At 55.0% G+C, this 14,437-nt stretch overlaps 1 protein-coding gene and 1 non-coding gene across 2 annotated transcripts in view; one reads left to right on the forward strand and one right to left on the reverse strand.

The window, feature by feature from the left end:
- Window positions 1-2,709: 2,709 nt before the first annotated feature.
- Window positions 2,710-14,437, reverse strand: part of TTYH2 (tweety family member 2) — a 39,675-nt gene continuing 27,947 nt past the window's right edge. Inside the window, exons 7-14 of the mRNA XM_022589732.3 lie at window positions 14,015-14,084; window positions 13,690-13,745; window positions 13,113-13,205; window positions 12,817-12,909; window positions 10,935-11,077; window positions 10,108-10,290; window positions 9,566-9,644; window positions 2,710-4,457 (exon numbers count right to left, since the gene is read on the reverse strand). Of these exons, the coding sequence (XP_022445440.2) occupies window positions 4,377-4,457; window positions 9,566-9,644; window positions 10,108-10,290; window positions 10,935-11,077; window positions 12,817-12,909; window positions 13,113-13,205; window positions 13,690-13,745; window positions 14,015-14,084 (798 nt within the window). The 3' untranslated portion in view covers window positions 2,710-4,376. The remainder of the gene's footprint in view (window positions 4,458-9,565; window positions 9,645-10,107; window positions 10,291-10,934; window positions 11,078-12,816; window positions 12,910-13,112; window positions 13,206-13,689; window positions 13,746-14,014; window positions 14,085-14,437) is intronic.
- Window positions 5,127-5,254, forward strand: LOC115803081 (small nucleolar RNA SNORA35). The gene has a single exon (XR_004023705.1). It is a non-coding gene; the product is annotated as a small nucleolar RNA SNORA35 (small nucleolar RNA).

Genomic DNA, 14,437 nt, shown 5'->3' on the forward strand with positions numbered 1-14,437 from the left:
AAATGGGAAAAGTTGAAAGGAAAACTGCCCCCTCCTTTCTCCTATTATTGCAATGATTTATTACAGGCTCCCGATCCGCACCCCCCTCACCCCCACGCAGAAAGCCTGCATGCTGCCAACCACCAACACGCCGCTGTGTTCACTGGGAAGACAGGTGGCACCCACGTGCAAGCCCGTCTCAGCCACCCTGGGAAGCCAGCAATAGAGCATATAATTAGAAGTAGGCACAAGGATCCAGTTTAAAAAATGCAGGGTCTCTCAGATCTCTGCTCAATCACAGCAGAATTGGCAACTGAAATTCTTTGCTGAGAGCGGCCCCTGGCCCTGGACATCCCCAAGGCCAGTCCGCAATCCACTGCACTGCTGTCCCCCCAACCTCTTTTTCCAAGTTTTTATTGTGGTCAAGTACACATAAAATCTACCACCGTAGCCATTTTTAAGTGCACAGTTCAGTGTTATTAAGTACATTCATACTGTTATGCACCTGTCACCACCATCCATCTCCAGAGCTGTTTTCATCAGGCAAATCTGAGACTCTATTCCCGTTAAACAATAAGACCCCACGGCCCCCCTCCAGCCCCAGGCAAGCACAATCCTACTTTCTGTCTCTATGATTTCGACTGGTCTAAGTGGAATCACACAGTATTTGTTCCTTTATTTCAGTTGGGCTTAATGTCTTCAAGGTTCATTCATGTTGTAGCAAGTGTCAGGATTTCCTTCCTTTTTGAGACTGAGTGATATTCCGTTGTATGGATAGAGCACATTTTGTTTACCCATTCGTCTATTGATGACCCTAAGGTTGCTTCCACTTTTTACTATTATGACTAATGGTGCTATGAACATGAGGGTACAAATATTGAGACCATGCTTTCAATTCTTTTGGGAAATGGAATTGCTGGATCATATGGTAATTCTATTTACTTAATAGAATTTATCTATTTTTAATTTTTAAAAATATATTATTTATATTTTTGGCTGCGTTGGGTCCTCATTGCTGCTGCGTGCGGGCTTTCTCTAGTTGTGGCGAGCGGGGCTACTCTTCGTTGCGGTGCGCGGGCTTCTCATTGCGGTGGCTTCTCTTGTTGCAGAGCACGGGCTCTAGGTGCGTGGGCTCAGTAGTTGTGGCTCGCGGGCTCTAGAGCGCAGGCTCAGTAGTGGTGGCGCACGGGGCTTAGCTGCTGCTCCGCGGCATGTGGGATCTTCCCAGACCAGGGCTTGAGCCCGTGTCCCCTGCCTTGGCAGGCGGATTCTTAACAACTGCGCCATCAGCGAAGTCCCAAGTTTCAATTTTTCTGAAGAACCTTCATACTGTTATCCACAGCAGCTGTACCATTCCACATTCCTGCCAACAGTGCACAAGGGACCACTCCGTCTGCCGTTCCATAGGGATAAGTGTGAACGACAGCCTCAAACACACGCCTGTTCCCGGCAAAGGCTTGAAATGCAGTCGATTCTGGGAGCACAGCTGCTGCGTGGAAGTCAACAGTAGCTGAGGACCGTGGGCGGGGAGCTGGGGTCGGCCTGCCCAGCCCTCCCCGGCTGGCCCGGGTGTTCAGTGGACAAATGAGATGCTGCAAAGAAAGCTGGAAAGGTGCCGCGCATCCCAGGCCCAGAGCAGCACCCCGTGGAGGTGAAGAGTTTACGAAGAGAATGCAGCAAGGACCCACTGCAAAGCTGGGAGAGGTGGCCCGCCACACGACACCCGCCCCAAGCCCATGTAATGGCACAGAGGTGCCCAGCCGGGGCTCTGGGTTACACACTCCCGGCCCTGACACTCTGTTCTCGACCAGGGTTCTTGGACTTACCCGACCAATAGAAATTGATTAGAGGTCAGACAAGAAATTCAGGCCAGGCTTTATTGGGGCCCCTGCTGCAGCAGGAGAGAGAGAAAAAACAAGTAACAGGTTCCCTTGCTTGCTCCCCGAAAAGGGGGGAGCCGAGCTGGTTCCTTACATGGGGTGAGGGTGGGGGTGTGTCCGGGGGTCCAGCTGGAAGGGTGGCTTAGGTGGTCTGCCCACCCCACCGGTGGTGCTGTGCGCAGGGGGCATGCGCAGTGCCCTGCTTTTGCTCCTGACACCGTTTTTGCTCCCAGCTCTTCAGAAGTGGCGGTTGGGTTTTTGGGGGTCTTTTTGTCCAGAGTTTGCCCCAACTGCACAGGCATGCAGTTATTTTTAGTCCCTTATAGTTTCTTTGTATTTTGTTGCTTGAGGAGACATGTGTTCAGGTGTAAGCACTGCAGCAAAGGGCCCCAGGTCCCAGCCTGTCTCAGCTCCAACTAAGTCCTTACTCTCTCTCTGCACCTCTGTTCTTTTATTTACAAAACGACCTCATAAGGTTATTATGAGGTTTAACAATTAATGTGAATACTTGGGACAGTCCTTGGTACACTGGAGATACTCAATAAACGCCACTCGTTATCGGCAACCTTAGAAGCAATGACCTTTAAAGGGAACTTTGGAGACTCGAGCAGGAAGGCCTGTCCTTGGTCCTGAAGAGCAGCAAGGTCACCGCCGCCGGAGAGCCCCTGGGACATTCATTCAATAGCCCTGTCTTTCAATCCTTGATACTGAGACCCCCTCTGGGACACTCCCCGCGCATAACCCAGCCAGAAGGCGCTGTTAGGTACCCTCGTCATTCCCAAAGTTGAGGAAGCTGGACACGGTGTGCATTTTAGTACCAGTGGTTTATTTCTTCCCCAGGTGAGGGCACACATGTATCAAGCAGAGGTGTGCCCACATGGCCCCTTCAGGAACCGCCCAAGGGATTCTAGTTTAGTTTACATGCATTAAAAACAACTCTAGTCGCCAACGAGTGTTAAGAAGCACCACCTTGATGTCGCCAAGTCCTGTCTGCACGTGACGGGCCTCACGAAGGTGGCTTCACGGTGCACGTATGTACAGGTGAATGGGGGAGACAGAGTCCCAGAGGCCCCGTGGCCCCGCTGTCGTGGGGGCTTGGCTGGGGGCTGAGAACCACTCTGCTGACAGTGTTCTGACCAGGAGGTGGCGCTTCCAAAATGGAAATGGAGCCCCTGTCCACAGCCATACTACCCTGCGCCCCTGCTGCGGTGTGCTGGGCTGCGGAGGCTCCCGGGCCGTGCACTCTTTGGCGGCAGGAGGTTGGAAGCACCAAAGACCCTAACCCTGGATCCTCAGCGGGAAGGATGGTGGGTCATTATTTTCTCCTGGCCCACAAGCTTCTTCTCACCCAGCAGGTGTAGGTCAGGGGCTGGGGGAAAATGGGGTGGGGACGGGATGGTGGGAGAGGTAGGGAAGACACCTGTCTTCACATCAAGACACAGTCAGCCCATTCTGCTAAAACCTTTTATGACAAACTTTCCTGAAGACAAAAGCGGGGGGTGGGGGCGGGGAGAGCTGACCTGGGCATTGAGCCAGTCTCCTGGACCAGACTCTGTTCATGTTCAGACTTGCCTCTTAGAGACTTTGTTCTCTCAAAATGCCTCCCTCGGGGTGGGATGAACCCACAACGCCATCAATCAGCATCTTGGGACAGGATGTCTCACTGATCTTTATTTTGGTAGACAAATCAGGTGGGAGGGATGAACCCCACATCTATAGTAAAAACCGGCTGTGCTGTGAGTTTCAATTCTTTGGATAATCAAAACTCTTTAAAACACTGGCAAAAAAGAGAACTGCTTTCCAAGTGTCTGTGAATACCTGAGACTGTCCCTATCCGCAGTGAGCAAACTCACAGCGATTCTGGAACGGAGGTGGGGCGACAGAGCGTTGCAGAAAGACAGGCCCACCCCTGCCACCTGGAAGCCCAGCAGGCACGAGGCTCTGGTCCCCCAGCCTCCTATGCAGAGCCTGCCAGTGCCTTCCCCTGGTGGTACAGGAAGAGTCCACCTGGCCCCGGGAGACGGATTTGGACAGTGTCTGGTCTCATCAGGGATGTCATCTCCTGACCCGCCCTTCCACCTTTACCTGTGGGGAGATGGCACCCATCCGAGCAGCCAGGAGGAGGCACAGTCCAGGCAAGGGGACCCTCAAGCCTGACCCGGTCCCCCTCACTGTCATTCACCACCTGGCGAGGGTGGGACGCAGGCGCAAACTGAACCAGGCTCCCAGCTTAGGGACGGCCAAGCCCCTGGAGGGCATTTCCGGTGTGGAGAGGAGGTCAAGGGAGGGAGAGGCTGGTCCGAGTCATGGGTCTTCTGTCTGCGTGGGAATCTCAGCCAACCCCAGGCCGATTCTCTCTGAATCTCAGCCCCTCCCTTGCGCCAGCAGGAGCCTTCCAATCCTGCAGGTCCACGCACAGTCTCTAGATGCCTTTGGTTTCTATGAAAGAAACACGCTTGCATTTGCCTTAGTTAAAAACCAAAATGGATCAAGGAGGCAGGAACTCCCGAAAGCGTGTTAGGCTGGAAACTCATTCCCATAGTGCCTCAGGTGTTCATCTGCCACGGACAGGTAGGTGGCCCTCATGCTCGGAGAGTACTGTGGGAGAGAGGGGAGGGGACAGTCAGAACAGGGTCACACATCACCCGTTAAACCAGACACCGCACTAGCAAAAATGCTGGAACTTCTGAGGAAGTGCGAGCTGGGCCAGCCACAGTGGCCGGGCGCCAAGTTTCAATGTCAAGGCCTCGTGGGGATTATCAGAGGATCGTCGAGTGGCCTGGGCAGGCTTTGCGTCTGCTGATGTTTCCAACCCTGGGGCCGCCAGGACGTCTGGGTCCCAGCCTCAAACTCAAGATGCACACACCGACCAGCCACCCTAATGCAGCAGTGTGCTTAGGGGCCCGCCTAGTGAGCAGGCCGGGGGCACAGGCCCACCGACTCAGAGAGCCAGGTTCAAATCCCAGCTGTGCACCTCACTCATCCCATGACCTCGGCGGAGGTTCTCCAGTCGCTCCAAGCCTCCGTTTCCCCACCTGCACGATGGCCCTAAGAACACTCAGCTCTTCTGCTGAAAGGATGGAGTGATATAAAGCAGGCAAGACCCCTGACACGGGGGTTCTCAAACCTGGCTGTGTATCAGAGACACTGCGGGGGCGGGGTGGGTCTAAAAGCATCCTGAAACCTAGGCCACACCCACCAGTATCTTTTTTTTTTATGTGATAAAACACACATAACATAAAATTAAGCCTTTTAAAGCGCCACCAGCAGCACTGGCCAGTGACCCATGAGGCTCCTCCCTGACCAACGGGCATCGAGCAGTGCAAAAGCAAATCCCTCCACAAAGCTGGGAGAGTCATGCTGTGGGCTACACCTGCATGCAGGTGGGTACATATCTCCTCGGTCCTGGGACCCTGCCTAAGAAAAGTGAGGAGGTGGAGAGCAAATCAAGCAGCTCAGTATTTGCTACTACTAGATAAAAGTGACTCGGGGCCTCCCTGGTGGCGCAGTGGTTGGGAGTCCGCCTGCCGATGCAGGGGACGCGGGTTTGTGCCCCGGTCCGGGAAGATCCCACATGCCGCGGAGCAGCTGGGCCCGTGAGCTATGGCCGCTGAGCCTGCGCGTCCGGAGCCTGTGCTCCGCAACGGGAGAGGCCACGACAGTGAAAGGCCCGCGTACCGCAAAAAAACCCACAAAAGTGACTATGTCTGAATCAGCTTAATAGTAGGTACTCAATAAATGTTATCACTATTATTGCTTATTATCATCATTATTACTAGCTGTGTAGCTCTTAGCAATTCACATTAATCCTCTTAGACTCAGTGTCCTAGTTCGTAGAACAAGCTTGACACTACCGGAATGATCTAAGATCGTCATGGTGATTATATTACAAGATAAATTCATTTAAATTCGCTGGCAAATTGCTCATTAAGGGTTAGGACAGGAGAGATAAGTTGTTTTCTCCTTTTGATGTGAGAAAAATAAGACTATAATTATCTTACAGAAAAAAATAAAATAAAATGCCACTAATATTTTTCTGTAAGTTCTTCCAAGTGCAGCCAAGTCGGAGAAACACAAAGTTTAAGCATTCATTCACAGATGTTAGCCGGCCTCTGCTCGGAAGTGGAGATGCGGCTTCTTAGGTTAGCACATCTCACATCACACGTAGGACCTGAGATTCTGCATTTCTAACAAGCTCCAGGTGCTGCTGGGCAGCTAACTCCAAGTAGCAATGGTCCATAGGACCCTGACTGTCTCCTAGTGCCAGGGATGTTTCTGGGGTCCAGGTCTAGGCCGTTCACACCAGAGATGGACGAAGGCTTCCTGCTGGGGGGCAGGGAGTAGGGGCCTGAGACCCCTTAAGCCAGTGGGTCTCAACCAGGGGCAATTTTGCCCCTGCCCAGGGACATCTGGTAATGTCTGGAGGCGTTTTCAGTTGTCATGGCTGGGGGCTACGGAGTGGGGATGCTACTGGCATCGCGTGGGTGGAGGCCAGGGATGCAGCTAAACCTCTGACAGTGCACAGGACGGCTCCCGTGACACACAACGCTCTGGCTCAAAGTGTTGGTACGCCGAGTGAGGAAGCCTGCCCCTGAGCAGGCTTCAGGCTTTACCTGGGAACAGGTTAGAAATGCAAATCCCCGAGCCCCACCCCAGATATTCTGAATCAGAAGCAGGGTGGGCCCAGCGGCCTGTGTTGCAATGAGTCCCCCAGGTGATGGATGTTCAAGAGTGAGACCCTCCTCCTTGAAGCAGTATTTTCCAAACTTGCTTGATGACGAGGTTCACCCGGGCTACGTCTTCAGTGAAGTCCCTGGACTGGTATTTTTAAACAAGTGCCTGGGTCATTTTTGTCCATCGGGCCCAGGATACGGTGCCTGGAAAGACAGGAGGTGATTCCTAGAAAGCAGAGCTAAGGGAAAACACATTTCTAGCCGAGGGAAGAGGCTGTAGGTTCCGATGGCCTGGCTTGATATCACCCACCTTAGTGAAATCCCCAGTGTCCCAGAGATGGAGCTGGCAGGGGGAGGGATTTTCCGTACACCAAATGCACTGGGTACCGATGAATAATATTTAGAGCAGGTGCAGGGGGAGAGTGGGGAGCGGTCAGCTGTGTCCTCTTTATTGGGCTCATGTCCGTATCCTCCACGCTGTGGCTTCCTTGGTCAGCAGGCTCAGCCGTCTCTTCATGCCTCTTGCATGTTAAGAGGGGAGGGGGGTCATCTCTGGGGCAGGTTGAGCTGGGTAGGGCAGGGCAGTCAACTCTGCCAAAGCAACTGGAGTTTCTGGGCTGGTCTCAATTATAGCGGGGGAAGGTTTAGTTCGTCCTTGTCCTTGCAAATAAGGTCAGTTCTTGATTATCTCTGCTAATGTCAGGGAGAGTGGCCTGGATCTTTCAGAACAGAAGGTAATCCGAAATTCATTTTTATTTGGCATCCCAGTGCCTCGAGTAATTTATTTTTCACAGCAGCGGATCTCCCCTAATTATGTTGTACTGAGATTAATATTAAAATCAATCTGCATTCCTGGGGCCACAGCAGCTAGCAGGAGGGAAAAAGGAACCCCAGAGGCTTCTGGTTTAGAGAGAAGCCAGCTTGGGATTTCAAAGGTGCCAACTCTGGAAGCAGTCTTTGACCAGCCGCTCTCCCTGCCTCAGGCCCCCAGGGAGCGAGTAAGGCCTGGGTCTAGTGCTGTTTGTAAAAGGACAGCAGGGAGGCGCTCTGGGCAAAAAGCAGCAAGGTGGGGAGAGCCAGAGGGTCGGTCTGGGCGTGACACTGCACACATTTGGGGCCGGACATCCTGCGTGGTGGGCGGTGCCTTGTCCTCAGCAGCGCCCCTGGCCTCCACCCACTAGGTGCCAGTACCAGCGACGCCCCCAGGTGTGGCAACCAAAGATGCCTCAAGACGTGGCCAAATGTCCCCCGGGGGAGCAAGCTCCCTCCTGGGTGAGACCCAGTGCTCCAAGGTAAGGCTCAAATGTCACCTCCTTAGACCCCGAAGGAGCAGTTCCTCCCTCTAGGTCCTAAAGCACCGTATGGCACTTATTACAACAGCTTTCTGAGTCTCTCCCCTCCCCCCCCCCCCCCCGCCGCCCCTGCAGGCTATCCATGTCCTGAAGATGGGCCTGGGTCCCCATCTCTCTTTCCGGGGTCCGGCACTGTGGTTTTCCCCAGGCACACTCGCTGGATTCCCTGAGTGCACGTGAACATTGCGGTTCTCAGGGCCAAGGTCTATTTCATTAGTCCCCCGTCCTTGGGGCTCCAGGACTCCTATTTCACCAACTAGATGGCTCCTTCCAAACTACCTGGATGGGGCAGGTGAAACACCTTGCCCAGCCCAGTGAAGGCAGGGGCTCCTTCCCAGACAGACCCCTGGCTCAAGAATGCAGACTTCAACCTGGTCTTAGAGCCCCCTCTTTCTTACATAGGCCACGCCTCCGTGGAGGAGGTGGGGTGGGAGGAAGCTTGAGTGACAGCAGAAGGAGGGGGTAAGATAAATGGGTGGCTCAGTCTTACAGCACTTACTGCGTCACACAAACATGCTTTTGTAAGGAGCAGTTTCTCCAATGCTCCGACCACCTATGTGGTGTGTGATTACATCCCCATTCTACAGATGGGGACACTGAGGCACAGAAAGGTAACGTACTCTCCCAAGGCCACAGAGGTCATAAGCAATGAGCTGGCATTGGAACCCAGGCATTTGGTACTGGAGTCTGTTTTTTTTTTTTTCTCTTTTGGCCATGCCACGATGCTTGCAGGATCTTAGTTCCCTGACCAGGGATGCAACCTGGGCTGCGGCAGTGAAAGAGTTGAGTCTGTGTTTCTGAACCTCAGCTGTCTCTATTCGCAGCTCTGTCTCAGCCAGTAGTATGAGGTGACCCTCATACTTCTCCAGGGGCAGACAGCTGGCACACCCCTCACACCCTAATGTTGCGTCTAGGTCCCCTGGCCGGGGTGGAGGGTGGGTGGGAAGTGCGGACCCCACTTGGGCACAGCCTGGGGACGTCAGGAGCTGCGGCGGGGGTGGGGGTGGGTTTGGAGCAGGCAGGTCTGGTATTAGCCCTTCCAGACCTGCCACCACAGGGGCCCCTGACCCTCTAGCCTAGGGTGTCAAGGTAAACGTAAATCCAAAAAGAAAAAATTTCCCTGGTGCAAAAAGGGAAAGAAATGCTTCTTTGAGCAGCATTTCCTTTAGAAAGCTGATCATCATAAATTACTCCTCTGTCCCTTTGAGAGGTGTGTAAACCTTTTTAAAGGCCAACGAAGGCTCTCAGCAGTTTTACAATCCAGGAACGTTTTCTTCTGGGGCTGGGAGCCATCTCTGAAATGGTAGCATCAGGGAGACTGTCCCCCATCTCCCCGGCACTTAGTGAGCCCTGATGGCCACACAATTACCAGGTGGATTTAGGATGAACCAGTGTGACAAATGGTGCTGCCGAGTCCTCTTGCTGGCGGACAGGAATCACTTATCTTGAGGACAGGTATGGAATGCGGTGCATCTATCTGCCTGGCTGTGTAGGATTTACAATCCCCTTAGCAGATAGCCTGCGATGTGCATGGCAGTCTGGTTTAATGCTTATCTGGTAACAAAACTGTTTCATTCTTTTCTACCTCTGTGGCGGGGAGTCACTGGGTCCGCAGGTTTTCTCTTCAATTATTCCCCCCTCCCCACAAGGGCAGTGCCTTTGCCCAGGGAGACCAGGTTACCGTGGGCGGAGGGGAGCCTCTTCCAATGAGCGGCACATTCTCGTAGCGTGGGTTCCCACTGAAGAGCACAGCTTGGTTCCTGCAGGGCCGAAAGGAGCAGGGAGTGCTCAGGCTGGGGAGGCCGGGTGGGGGGGTGTCTGCTCAGATTTCTACAGGAGGGTCCCGGGGGTGTGCAGATGGGAGATGGAAAAGGACCACGGATAGACGGGGGGGAGTGAGGGCAGGAAGATAGGGAGGCCTGGGGAGGAGCAGATGGGGTGATGGCGCCGGGAGCAGTGTGGCCTGGAGAAATGCAGCTTCTCGGGCCTTCAACCTGCCCTGCAAGCTTGAGGCAAAAGACCTGACACCTGCAGGGGCTCTTCCTCCAGCACTAGATGCTCCCCGGGGGCCTTCCCACCTGGCATCCTGGCTGCAGTGAGGGGACCGCGCTGGCCTCGGATGCCTCCTCCCCACCCGGCTCTCTGGACCCAAACGTGCTGCCCGCAGATCCAGCCCGATGTGTCGGGGGAGGTACTGGGGAAGCCCTGGGAGCCCTGCCGTACATGTACTCCGAGACGGGGGCATTGGAGATAGTCTGGGCTGGGGGCTGCAGGCTGGTCTGGCTGCCCAGGCCGCTGCTGTAGCTGCAGAAGCTGCGAAGCTGCCCGCGAGGGGGGTTGTGGGCAGCGATGCGCCGGGCCTGGGGGTTGAAGGGGTCATCGTCGATGTCGTCGTAGTCTCTGTCCCTAGAATGACACGTAGGATATGGCCAGCTGTGAGGGGCGAGGGAGGCTCCAGGCAGTGCGGCCCCGGCCTGCTTCCCTATCTTTCCTCCCAGGACTCTCCCTCTGGCCACAGGTGTTTCCTTGAGGTTCTTTGATATTACTCTGCTCCATTCCCAACTGCACATCCACCTCCTCCAGGCAGTCCACCATGCTGACCACAGGCACACGGACCCCCCCCACCCTGCTTCCTTTTCTGGTCTACTCTGAAGACACTGAAATACCATCTTGTCTCTGTCTATCTCCTCAATGAGACTATAGGTGCCCTGGTGCTACAATATGTCCTTCTGGTATTCTGAGGCACCCCTCCCAGCAGCAGCATCACACCTCAAAGTCCTGCAGAGGAAGAGGGGATAAGCAAAGGATGCCGGGCTGTGGCATGACGCTGTCACCATCCTTGGCCCTGCTCCTGCCCTGGCCCCCTCCAACCTCCTTTTGGGGTTCTGTCTGGACTTTCAGGGACGCTTGGGCAGAAATCCAGCTGGCCTGTTGGGGCTGAATGCCTGGTCCCCCTGCTGCCCTTCTCCATCCCAGGTTATCAGCTCTCGGTTCAGTCACAGAGCTGAGCCTCCTGCCTCCTCCCCCAGGAAGCCGCCCAGGCAGCCCACCTGGTGGCAAAGTGCTTCCAGGCCCCTGGCCCCATGCAGATCATGGTGGAGAAGGCGAGGGCAGCCAGGAGGGAGAAGAGGCCGAGGTACAGCAGACCCTCGAGGCCGTCGTAGCAGATGCCAGTGAGGGCGTCCAGGTAGTCCTGGCAGAGGAAGAGGGACACACAGTTGGAGGGGGAGTGGGACACAGCCCGGGGTTTGAGCTGGTCTCTGAAAGCCCCTCGCCCCCAGCCTGGATTCGGGATCTCTGCCCCTCCCCCATCCCAAGCACCTTGAACAGCCACTCAGGGTCCACGCTCGGGACCCCGACACAATGGGGCATCTCGGGTTCTCTCTACAAGCCTTTGCTGAATACCTACTGTGTGCTGGGCTCTGAACAGGGCAGATGAGCTTGCAGGGTAGGGGAGCCAGGGGACGGGGGCATTCAATCTGAGGCCAGGACGGCAAGGAGTGGAGTGTGCCTTGAGCAGCTGAGGCAAAGCAGACAAGCTTGGTGTGTTCAGGAAAGAGGAAAAAGGCCAGCAGGGGACAGGTGAGATGGCACCAGGTCATGCTGGGCCTCGCAGGACAGGCGAGGAGTTTGAATTTTACACAAGGTGATGGGAAGACATGGGCAGGTTTGGGGATGGAAGGGATGTGATCCTATTCATTTTTTTTTTTTTTTTTTGCGGTACGCGGGCCTCTCACTGTTGTGGCCTCTTCCGTCACGGAGCACAGGCTCCGGACGCGCAGGGTCAGAGGCCATGGCTCACGGGTCCAGCCGCTCCGCGGCATGTGGGATCTTCCCGGACCGGGGCACGAACCCGTGTCCCCTGCATCGGCAGGCGGACTCTCAACCACTGCGCCACCAGGGAAGCCCGATCCTATTCATTTTTAAAAGACCGCTTTGGCTGCCTGGCTGCCATATATGAAAGGTAAGGGGGCAGGAGAAAGTGGGGACCGGCTAGGAGGTCACGGTTGTCACCCAGGGGAGCGGGATGGTGCTCGGACCAAGGCGGGAGCTGTGGAGGGAGAGAGAAGTAGACGGAGCAGGATATATTTGAGAGTATAGCTGTGAGGACTTGCTGAGGGATTGGATGTGGAAGGGCAGGAAGGGTACTGGGGCGACTCCCATGTTCTCAGCTCTGAAGTCAGACTGCTGGGGTCAGAAACCCAAGCCCTTGCATTGATAGCTCTGGGATCTTCAGTAAGCTACTTTTTAGATATACATATAGATAGTTAGGTAGGTAGATAGATACATCTGTCTATCTATCTATCTATATCTATCCATCCACATACATAGACACACACACACATGTTGCTTATCTATAAAATTTCCCATAAAATAACATGTATCTCACAGTAAAACTGTGAGGACTCAATGACATGTTGGATATAAACTGCACAGAACAAGGCTGAACACAGAACAAAGGACTCAGTAAACCGCATCTGTGAACATTATTACGAATATTTGCTCGAATTCCACATGGGATATGAAACATCGACATGCAGTGGCTTTCTGCTTTGGGGGAGAGAGGGCCTCACATACTCCCAGTGTGTTCCCTGCATGATTGTCCGATATTCCAAACTCCTAGAGATGACCCTGGCAATGAGAATGGGATGTCCACTTGCAATTCAGGAATTGGTCAGGTGGACCAGATGGCTGGGAGTCTGGGCAATGGGGAACAGCCACCCTCATATAGCTCAGGGCTCCCCAGCGTTCTAGAGGTAAACGGATCCAACTCTCCTACCCGCACCCCCGGGTACCTTTCACTGAGGCTCCCCGGCTCAGCTACTGGAGAGAATCCAGAAACCAGGCACCTCTTCTACCCCATTCCCTGGCCTGAAGGGAGCCCAGGCAATCACCCGCCTTCCACCCGCGCCCCCAGGGCCACCCCGGCACCTTGTGCAGGCCCCGGCAATCCAACACGGCCATCAGCTGGTGGAGGCTGGACTCAGATGAATTCAACAGGAGCTGGATTCTGAGCAGATCTTTCTGAAGCAGGAAGAAAGAAAGAGACAAACATGCAGGCAGACAGAGAGGCAGAGAATGAGCGCTGGGGGGAGGGCTTGTGGATAAAACTGCAAACCGCAGCCTTTAAAGCCAAAGGAGGCGGCTAGGCTGCCGGGAGGGAACACTTTCTTTCCACAGCCTGGTCTCCGAAGCCCGGCCCTGTGGGAGGTGGCCGGCCACCTTACCTCTGCTGTGGGGAAGAGCGGGACAGCAAACTGCAGCAGTCCCGTCACCTGGATGTGCATGGTGGTCAGCGAGCGCTGGAAGACGGTCAGTGCCTGGGCCAGGAGAGACCGAGGTCCCGCATGAGCTTCGATTCCCAGGAGACCCCCGCAGCTGCCTGATTCCCCTCCCCCGTGTGCAGCTGCAGTGGCTTCCCTGATCATGGCGCTTCCTGCTTACAGGAGGTCTTCCCCTCAGCCCTCAGGCTTCTTGAGAGCCGCACCATTCTCTTGCTTCCTGCTACTCTAAATGTCCTGCTTGGACAGCCTTGCCCGGGGGTGGGGCTTGTGAGAAATGCAGAATCTTGGGCCCCAACCCAGATCTACTGCACGGCCTCTGCATGGTAACCAGTATCCAGGGTGATGGATGGGCATGCACGCTGACCGAGAGCACTGTCCCCTGCAGAGGACCCCAAAGAAGAAAAGAACACCCAGCCACTGCCACCTTATTGGTCAGTGCTGGGGCTTGGGGACCAGAGGGAGAGAGCTGACCACCAAGGGGGCTGGGGGCAGGGTGAGGGCTGGGCTGGGCGGGCCGTACCTGCTGGAAGGGGCTGCTTGCACTCTGACTGCAATACAGGTAGTAACGGGTCACCTCTGCAAGGCAAAGACACTGGGTCAGGCAGGAGCTCACACGTGACCAGGTGCTCATCCATCCTCAGCGGCCAAGCCGGTACCCGAGCTCCCCAAGGAGGTAACTTCTAAGAAATGACCCAGTGGTCCAGCTGGACCTGAAGTACAGGGGTGGGGAGGCAATGGGTGACTACCGTGCTGAAAGGGGTAAGTAGAGGCACAGCCTGGCTGACCACGGGCCTGGACTGAGCATCCTGAGTGGCTCTGACCACAGAGGCCCGAGAGCTTGTTACCTGTGCGGAGCTGGCCCTCCGTGATGTTGAGGATGAAGGCATCGGGAGCCGCGCAGAAGTCGCCGGTGCCCTGAGCCGGGGAGAGACGGGAGGGGTGGAGGAAAGTCACACACTGGAGCCCTGGGAGGAACCGGGTGCCCTTGACCCCAGGCACGGGGACGCTGCAGCTCAGACCCAGGTGGGCAAAAAGTCAACAGCCATCCTCCCTGCGCTCGAATCCTGGCTCTGCCCCTGCCCAGCTCTGTAACTTTACAGACAAATGCCTTATCCTGTGTCTCAGCGGCCTCCTCAGTCACATGGAGAGAAAAACGCTATTCACCTAATGAATTAATCCACATAAAGTACTCAGAAAAGTGGCCAACAGCAGGCACTATGATCCGTTAACTCTTATTTCCAAATGCCTCTTCTGGGATGGACCTGGGT

Source organism: Delphinapterus leucas, chromosome 19 (genome assembly GCF_059928025.1).
Source record: "Delphinapterus leucas isolate spDelLeu-1000000601 "Yukka" chromosome 19, BTC_Dleu_Yukka2, whole genome shotgun sequence".
NCBI classification, from domain to species: domain Eukaryota; kingdom Metazoa; phylum Chordata; class Mammalia; order Artiodactyla; family Monodontidae; genus Delphinapterus; species Delphinapterus leucas.